General features: G+C 37.8%; 1 protein-coding gene across 1 annotated transcript in view; it reads left to right on the top strand.

The window, feature by feature from the left end:
* Positions 1-10,045, top strand: part of LOC306849607 (NAD-capped RNA hydrolase NUDT12-like) — a 13,305-nt gene extending 3,260 nt beyond the window's left edge. The window contains exons 3-7 of the mRNA XM_079384771.1: positions 1-513; positions 3,387-3,554; positions 3,627-3,740; positions 7,950-8,149; positions 9,525-10,045. The exon at positions 1-513 is cut by the window's left edge and continues 23 nt beyond it. Of these exons, the coding sequence (XP_079240897.1) occupies positions 1-513; positions 3,387-3,554; positions 3,627-3,740; positions 7,950-8,149; positions 9,525-9,635 (1,106 nt within the window). The 3' untranslated portion in view covers positions 9,636-10,045. The remainder of the gene's footprint in view (positions 514-3,386; positions 3,555-3,626; positions 3,741-7,949; positions 8,150-9,524) is intronic.
* Positions 10,046-10,086: the final 41 nt, after the last annotated feature.

Raw genomic sequence — 10,086 nt, 5'->3', positions numbered from 1 at the left:
GGTCGGGTCAGACGGCTCGAGATGTGGCTCTGTTCTGGGGTCACAGACACATCGCCCGTCTTCTGTCCAGCGCTCCGGGTCACGACCTCCGTCAGCTTCTGCCCAGCAGAGATGCAGAAGAGCCGGACATTCACTTCAACAGAGAGATCCTGGACCGAATGAGCGACAAACGCAGCGACGGCGAGTGGCTGGCGGCCAGAAGAGCTTCTCCAGAGACCGTGTTCCTGCTCTTCCACGCTCTGAGTCCTCTGGTGCGCTCCGGAGCGGAGGAGGACGAGGAGATAAAGCTGTGTAAGCTCAGATCCGCCGCGGTGCAGGAGCTGCTGGGGAGCAGCCGGACCCTGGAGGTTTTCCTCGGAGTGGAGAAGCAGCAGGAGGATGATGGGATGCTGGCGTGGTTCGCTCTCAGCACTGAAGAAGATCCCACTCAACTCCTCAAGGAGAAAGATCCCAGCAGTTTCTTCCTTCAGGGAGCCATGCCAGGACTCCTGCGGCTGAGTGACGATGATGCTGGTGGGCTTTCTGTTAAAGACGTCACTAAAACCAGAGTAACTAGTTACATGTAACAGAATCACAGAATTTAATTACAAAATAAAAGTAACTGTAATCTGTTACAGTTCCTGAGAAAAACTGTGTAATTAAAGAACAGTTAGTTATGAAAAAAATGGTAATGATTACAAAGGAGGTTACATCTTATTTTCACACACACACAGACACACACACACACACACACACACACACACACACTCTCACACACACACACACACACACACATACACACATGTTGGTTTTTGTGGTTTATGGGGACTCTCCATAGGCGTAATGGTTTTTATACTGAACAAACTGTGTGTGCTATTGCCCTACACCAACCCTACACCTAAACTTAGCCCTCACAGGAGACTTTGTGCAGTTTTAGATTTTCAAAAAAACACCATTTAGTATGTTTTTTAAGCCTTTTGAATTACGGGGACATAGGCAGTGTCCTCATAAACCACCTTCATATTGTAATACCTCTGTCATACCCATGTCATTATACACATTTGTGTCCTCATAAACCACATAATCATGCACACACACACACACACTCACTGTGTGTGTGTAATTTTTTATTTTCAGTTTTAGTTATTTTAATATTTTAAAATTAACTAAAGGAAAATAAGACATGTTGCCTTAGCAACTAGCTGATATAAAATAAGTTTACGGGTTTTTTATATTTTATTTTATATCAGTTATTTTATCATTTTATTTCTAGTAATGAAAAGGTATTTTATGATTTTAGTTTTATTGGCTTTAGGTTTTGTTGGGGGTGATTTATGATTTAAAATAAGACAAAACAAGCATTAAAATAATAAAAACAAGTAGGAAATCAAGATATTTCTTACTATAATTCACACCCTCACAAATATTAGTTTTCTTTGAAGAACCAGGATTCCTGCTGTCTTGGAAAACCTGTGTTTTTAACGTTATTTTAAATTATAAGTTAAATTATAAACCTGGAGAAAAAAAAGTCATTGAAATGAATAAAATCTTAAAACGCACTGGGCATTTTTATAATGAATATACATCTACTAGCTGTGTCAAGCTCTTATTTATTAAAAATTTTTAAATGTTAAGTAAGAAATATCTTTAAAAATGTTGATAGTTAATCCTGATCCAGTAAATCAGGAACAGCAGGATCCCTGACAAACATTCAGCTCTTAAAACGTCCCGAATCCTGCAATTACATTATTTTAATTCTAAGTATTTTAATCACTTATTTTAATCTCTGGACTTTCCTAGTTTCTCTAAGTTAAAATAGGTTCAGAAAACACAATTTTACAATAAGGTCCCATTAATTAGCATTAGTTAATGCATTAACCAACATCAAGCAATACATTTAATAATCAATAATAATTTTTATTTTATAGCCTAGTGCCTTTCCAAAACCCAAGCTCAGTTTATAAAGTAAAACAATCAATCCAATTAGACAACTAACAAACATCCATAACAAAGTACATGTTAGTAAATCTAAGTTCAGGTCCATTATTAAATAATATGGTCACACCTTATTTTAAGTTTATTATTCACACTTTATTTCCAATTCTCACTATTAACTAATGCTTTCGCCTCAAACTCCTACTTAATAGTTAGTAGTTGTTAAGTTTAGGTTTCTGGAGTAAAATATGATCTAAAATATGGTCACGCAGAATATGGCATTAACCCTTTCCCTGCCACTGATGGTATTTTCCAGCTTTCCGTGTGTTCACTGGTGTACGATCTGAGTCTTTTTTGAAAACGTTCAAAAATGTTGGCGGTGGCTGCATCTTAAAAAAACCACTGGCAGGGAAAGAGTTAATATGTGCTTTATAAGTACTAATAAACAGCCAATATGTTAGTAATATGCATGCTAATAAACAGCCAATATGTTAGTAATATGCATGCTAATAAACAGCTACACTGTAAAAAAAAAACAAAGTTGAATGAATGATGCATTTATATAGTTCTTTGTGTATAGCTGTACACCCAAAGCGCTTTACAATCATACAATCATTTTGTCACAATAATCTGACAAAAACATCTAGAAACACACAGAGAGAAATAGAGGAACAAATCAGCATCAAAAGGAAACAGGTGCCGTCCCAATCAGCGAGAGTGTTGATTGTGATCGCGAACAGCTGGGTCTAGGAGGCAGAGCAAGAAATAGAAAGGAAAAGAAAACTGGAATCAAACCCGGCTCATGACACAACTATTTTCTTGTACAGTGTAGTTAATCATGAGAATTGCTTCCTAAACTAATGTGTGACAAATAACATTAACAGATACAACATTTGATTTTAATCATGTATTAGTATGTTAACATTAACTAAGATTAATAAATGCTGGAGAAGTATTTTTGATTGTTAGTTCATATTAACTGATGTTAACAAATGTAACCTTATTGTAAAGTGTTACCAAACCACAGTTATTTTAGTATCACTCAGTCTCGTCAATTATTGTTATTATTTTGAATTTATATTTTCAGCTTTATGGTAATTTTAGTTAAAGGTTAAGTAAGTTTGTTGTGTGTTTTTGTCTTTTTAATTTATTTTTGTTGTTTTTAAATGTCAATATATTGTTTATTAATTTCAATTTGAGTTATTTTAGTACATTGAGTTAAACTCGTCAAAAATTTTAAATGTTGCTTGAAAAACTAGCTGAAATAAATTATTTTAAAAATATTTTTATATTAACATTTATTTTATTTTAAGTAACAAAAATGGTTTTGGTTTTGGTTTCAGTTAGCCATTTGTGATTATTATTGTTGTGAACAGTGGAGTCCACAAGCTTGAGAAGCACTGCTTCTGTGTTTTAGCACAGCTGTGTATTGTTTGATAAGGATGCGTGTTATTTTCCCATCATTCACACAGGTGTGGTGGCTCAGGCCCGATCGGTCCTCGCGTGGCACAGCCGTTACCGCTTCTGCCCGACCTGCGGCAGCGACACCAAAGTAGAAGAGGCTGGCTACAAGAGGACCTGTTTGAGAGCAGGCTGCAGGAGTCTCCAGGGCGTCCATAACACCTGTTACCCCAGAGTGGGCAAGTAACCGCTGCATTACGGCTGCGCTGGAGCTCAGGGAGAGGGATGTTTCACAGTCTGTGTTTCTCCAGATCCTGTGGTCATCATGCTGGTCCTCCACCCCGACGGGAAGCAGTGCATGCTGGGACGCAAGAAGATCTTCCCTCCGGGGATGTTCTCGTGCCTCGCCGGCTTCGTGGAGCCAGGTATCTGATAATGAAGCCGCGGTGCTTGAGTAGGGATGCAACGATATTGAAATCTCACGATACGATAATATCGCGATATGAAGTCCATGATACACTGCAAAAAATGATTTTCTTAGTATTTTTGTCTTAATCATCAAGATGCATTTACTGTACAAGTAAAATTATTTAAGATAAGTCTTATTTTCTAAAAAAAAAATTATAAATTGTTACTTTTTGCTTAATCAAAAATATCTACCAATGCGGTAAGAAACATTATCTTAATTCAAAGGCTAAACAAGAATATTTTTCTTGCTCCATTGGCAGATATTTTTGCTTGTTTTAAGCAAAAACTCACAAAATGTTTATATATTTTTTACAGAAAACAAGACAAAAACACTAAGTGAATAAGTTTGCAGTGTACAATATTTATTGCAATATTTAAAAAAAACACTTTATAATAACTGCACACTATGCATCATAAGTTAAGCATTAGTAAATAGTCAATCCATCCTTTATAAAGCATTAGTTCCAGCATTAATAGTCATTAGTAAGCAGTTTATAAATACAGCTATACATGTTTTGTTCTTGAGCATATCTATAATGTTTAATAATTGTATTTTCATACTTTATTAATGATCAATTTATAATTTCTAAATTATTACGTTATTAACAAACCAGTTATTTAGGAGTTGTCAGTGGTTCATAAGATCATTTAGAAAGTGTAAGTAAATGATTAATAAACTATTTAAATGTACATTTAGAAATCTTATTATTTAGACATGTGATAATAGTTGCTCAGTGTGTTAATAAATGCTTTATTACAACATACAGGTGCATTTAAAAAAAATTGAATATCGTGAAAAAGTTTTTTTTTTTTGGTAACTTATTTCAAAAAGTTAAACTTTCATATTTTCCACTAGAATTTCCATATAGAATCCACTGTGAGACACCAATGTGTCCCTGAGCAAGACACTTAACCCCTAGTTGCTCCAGAGGCGTGCGACCTCTGACATATATAGCAATTGTAAGTCGCTTTGGATAAAAGCATCAGCTAAATAAATAAATGTAAATGTAAATGTAATGATTAGAGCTTACAGCTCATGAAAGTCAAAAATCAGTATCTCAAAATATTAGAATATTTACATTTGAGTTTCAATTAATGACCATCACTACAGTATAAATTCTAGGTATCTCTTGTTCTTTGAAACAACAATAATGGAGAAGACTGCTGACTTGGCAATGATCCAGAAGATGAACATTGACGTCCTCCACAAAGAGGGTAAGTCACAGAGGGTCATTACTGAAAGCTGTGGCTGTTTACAGAGTGCTGTATCAAAGCATATTAAATGCAAAGTTGACTGGAAGGAAGAATTTGGGTAGGAAAAGGTGCACAAGCAACGGGGATGACTGCAAGCTTGAGAATACTGTCAAGCAAAGCTGAGTCAAACACTTGTGAGAGCTTCAGAAGGAGTGGACTGAAGCTGGAGTCAGTGCATCAAGAGTCTCCACGCTCAGACGTCTTCAGGAAAAGGGCTACCAAGCCACTTCTGAACCAGAGACAACGTCAGAAGCATCTTACCTGGGCTGTGGAGAAAAATAACTGGACTGTTGCTCAGTGCTCCAAAGTCCTCTTTTCAGATGAAAGTAAATTTTGCATTTCATTTGGAAATCAAGGTCCCAGAGTCTGGAGGAAGAGTGGAGAGGCACAGAATCCATGTTGCTTGAAGTCCAGTGTGAAGTTTCCACAGTCGGTGATGATTTGGGCTGCCGTGACGTCTGCTGGTGTTGGTCCATTGTGTTTTATCAAGTCCAAAGTCAATGCAGCCATCTACCAGGAGATTTTGGAGCACTTTATGCTTCCATCTGCTGACAAGCTTTATGGAGATGCTGATTTGCTTTTCCAGCAGGACTTTAGCACCTGCCCACACTGCCAAAAACACTTCCAAGTGCTTTGCTGACCATGAGATCACTGTGCTTGATTGAGCAGCCAACATGCCTGACCTGAACCTCATATGGGATCTATGGGATATTTTCAAGAGAAAGATGAGAAACAGTTGATCCAACAATCCAGACGAGCTGAAGACTCAATAGTGCCTCAGCAGAGCCACAGGCTGATCGCTTCCATGCCATTCCTCACTGATGCTGGAGTTTGTGCTAAAGAGCCCCGACCAAGTATTGAGTGCATAAATGAACATACTTTAAAGAACTTGAACTTTTCTGTTTTGCAAATCCTTTTTTTTTTTTATTGATCTTAGGAAATATTCTAATATTTTGAGATACTGGATTTTTGACTTTCATGAGCTGTAAGCTCTAATCATCAAAATTAAATCATAAAAACTTTTGAAATGTTGAAACGATGGTCCTGGAGACCGAGGAGGAGCCGCGGCAACGAGCGTCCGAGGAGGAACCGGAAATCCAGAGGTCACGCAGGCAGGTCGACAACTGACCAAGGCGGAGCCGGATGGACGAGGGAGCCCGGAGAAGCCGTATGGCCGATGGTTTCTGGTGGAGCCGAGGAAGGGAGGAGCCAAGGTGGAGCCGAAGTGTCGACGGACCGAGGTGGAGCAGGGGGCGCAGAGGTCTGAGGCGGAGACAGGGGATCCTCTGTGTAGGATTGAGCTGATGGTCCAAAGACACTCGGCATATCCAGTTGACCAGTGGGAGGTGCAGAGGGGCTGAAGGACATCAGCGATGGTGGGGCTGAAGGACTGGTTGAGTGAGGAGGTGGGAGAAGGAGGCAGGGCAGGGCAGGGATTCAGGAAACACAGGAGATTCAGGGCTGGACGGGACCAGCGGAGACACAGGAGTATTGGGAAGAACAGGGAGCTTAGGGTTCACCTCTCCAAAAAAGTCAATCAGGTCCTCCGAAAAAATGTCCTTTTTTTAATTCCTCATAATATCCACCAGAGGCCAGTTCGTACTCACTCATAGCGGTAGGAGTGTGGGCGGGGCAATCCTCCATATCCCCGAACTCCACTAAAACTCCCTCAGTGCTCAGCGGTGTAGCCGGCCCACACACCTGGTCAGACCATTGCAGGGTAGTAGGCTTCGGGGCGATGGTACCTTCCGACCTTGTCCTCGGTCCAAGTTCCTCCGTCGCATCTTTCGCTGGTGGTGGGTTGGTCTCTGGCACTTGTGGAGTGGGGCTGGTGGTGAAATCATCATCCACAGGGCCGATGGTGAACATTGAGTCGTTGTGTACCAGCACCCACTCCACAAAGGCGAAATCCTCTTTAGGACCGCCCGCTGGAACACGTGCCTTTGTGCAAAAACATTTCTTTCCTAATTTCTACACTTGAAAGAGATATTTTGAATTTGGACTGCATTTAAACCACTTTTATTTTGACAGAAAGCTTCAGTGAAAACATGCTTACAAAATACAAATCTCACTACAAATCTAGTGAAATGCTGTGATCATCTGCTGCCAAAATAAAGCCTAACTGGTGGCTGTTGCATTTCCAAACACGTGCTAAACTCACAGCACATGAAATAAACAAGCTGACTGCATTCATTCAGTGTGAACGGAGCCGTTCTGAGATGCAGAAAACACCAGATCAAGAGCTGATTGTCTGAACCAAGTGCCGCTTCACTTTGAAACAGACTTGATGAAGATATTAAACCATATTGTGCTTTTGGTTTTAGTTATTTGACAGATACTGTGCCAAAGCATAATGGCCCAAAACACAACTTTAAAGACCTTTTATGCTAGAATAAGAAGTTTAAATGTGTCCCTGGAGCACAAAAGCAGTCATCAGCAGCACAGGTATATGTGTATCAATAGCCAAAAGTCTATTGAAAATATGCCAAAAGTCATTAGGATATTAAGTAAAGATCATGTTCCATGAAGATATTTAGTAAATTTCCAACCGGAAATATATCAAAACTTCATTTTTGATTAGTAATATGCATTGCTAAGAACTTCATTTGGACAACTTTAAAGGCAATTTTCTCAATATTTAGATTTTTTTTTTAATATTGCCAATATTGCCCTATCCTAACAAACCATACATCAACGGAAAGCTTATTTATTTAGCTTTTCAGATCAAAAATCTGAAAAAGGATCAGAAATGGACCCTTATGACTGGTTTTGTGGTCCAGGGTCACAACTATATATTTTAAAACCAACAGTTTTTCCCTGGAAGACCCATGGTTTCATATGGTCCTGTGACGACGGTAATATGGCGGTGATGTTGATGACATGGTGACTGATGAGGAGTGTGTGATGCTCAGGAGAGACGCTGGAGGCGGCGGTGAGGAGGGAGGTGCAGGAGGAGAGCGGTGTTCAGGTGGGACCCGTGCACTACCTGTCCTGTCAGGCCTGGCCTATGCCCTCCTGCCTGATGATTGGCTGCCACTGCGTCGCCGTGACGACGGACATCAAAGTGGACCAGAACGAGATCGAAGAGGCGCGCTGGTTTACCCGGCAACAGGTGAGATATTTGGTAACAATGAGACGGCAACAGGTCTCCATTTAAAAAAAGTTACAAAGGTCAAAAATGTGTCAAAAAATGCTCACAAAATATTATATATTAATATTTTTTCTGCTTTCACTGACATGCCAATAACTACCAAAAATGCATTCATTTTCAGGATTTTAACCCTTTAAATGCCCGTTTGTCTACATAATGTTTTACATAATTTGTAATTTTTTATTGTTTTTTTCCCCAGTTTTAGTTATTTTAGTATATCAAGTTACACTAAACCAAAATAAGAAATGTTGCATTGGCAACTAGTTTAAGTTTATACACACACACACATACATATATACATATATATATATATATATATATATATATATATATAGCCGCTCAAAAAGTTTGGGATCAGTAAGATTTTTTATGTTTTTTAAGGGAGTCTCTTCTGCTCATCAAGGCTGTATTTATTTGATAAAAAATACAGAAAAAAACTGTAATATTGTGAAATTGGAATTTCTAATATTGATTTCCTATTTTAATATACTTTAAACTGTAATGTATTTCTGTGATCTGCAGCTGTATTTTCAGCATCATTACTCCAGTCTTCAGTGTCACATGATCTTCAGAAATCATAATAATATACTGATTTATTATCAATGTTGAAACACTTCATATTGTTTTTTGGAACATGTGATACTTTTTTCTTTGATTCTTTGATGAATACAAAGTTAAAAAGAACAGCATTTGTTCAAAATAGAAATCTTTTCCAACAATATGAGTCTTTACTATGACATTTATTCATTTAACGCATCCCTCCTGAATAAAAGTATTAAAGAAAAAGAAAAATTACTGACCCCAAACTTTTGAATAGCATTGTATATTGTAACACAATTTTTTTTTTAAATAAATGCTGTTCTTTTTAACTTTTTATTAAATCAGAGAATACTAAAAAAAATATCACTGCTCCCCCCAAAAAATATGCAGCAGCACAACGGTTTCCAGCATTGATAATAAATCAGTATATTATAATGATTTCTGAAGATCATGTGACACTGAAGACTGGAGTAATGATGCTGGAAATACAGCTGCAGATCACAGAAATACATTACATTTTAACACATATTCACACAGAAAACAGATGTTTTAAATTGCAATAAGATTTAACAATATTACAGTTATTTTCTGTATTTTTGATCAAATAAATACAGCCTTGATGAGCAGAAGAAACATCTTTCAAAAACAAGTTTGGGATCAGTAAGATTTTTAATGTGTTTATCAGCTGTTTGGACTCTCATTCTGACGGCACCCATTCACTGCAGAGCATCCATTGTGTTGGACTATTCCTCTAACAGAGTTATTCAAGTCTTTACCGTGTTTCTCTGCTGTTCAGGTGGTGGATGCTCTTGTGAAAGACAAGCAGGCCGTGTTCATCATGCCGCCCAAACAGGCCATCGCTCACTATCTGCTCAAACACTGGATCGGCTGGAACGCAAACCTCTGAACCAGGGTTAAAATACTTCATATGAGAAGATGTATTCATCAAATTGATTTAATCAGCATCTGCTGTGTAAAGCTTTTTGGATTATACATTACATACATAATGCAGTAATATAACTCCAATTAAATGCATGATATAACAGCAGAATATGTTTTATATCCTTATGTTTTATTATCTTTACATTGTATTGAAATGAAATTACGGCCTTATTGTGTCTATTTAACAGAATGCACGACGTTAGCTAAATACAGAACATATATTATATTATTGCAGCATTAGATTACTTTGACTCACTCATCTCTGGCCAATAACAGAATAATATTTCCTAATTGTAACACTGAAACAAGCATTTTCTCTGCTTTGAAACTGTATGTAGTGTGAAAAACGCTAAACAAATAAACTTGAATTGAATTAAATGTTGTTTTCTCCAGTCGACACAATCTTTAAACAATCA

Source organism: Barbus barbus (assembly GCF_936440315.1).
Source record: "Barbus barbus genome assembly, chromosome: 29".
NCBI lineage: Eukaryota > Metazoa > Chordata > Actinopteri > Cypriniformes > Cyprinidae > Barbus > Barbus barbus.
This window is presented reverse-complemented; position numbering and strand designations above follow the sequence as displayed.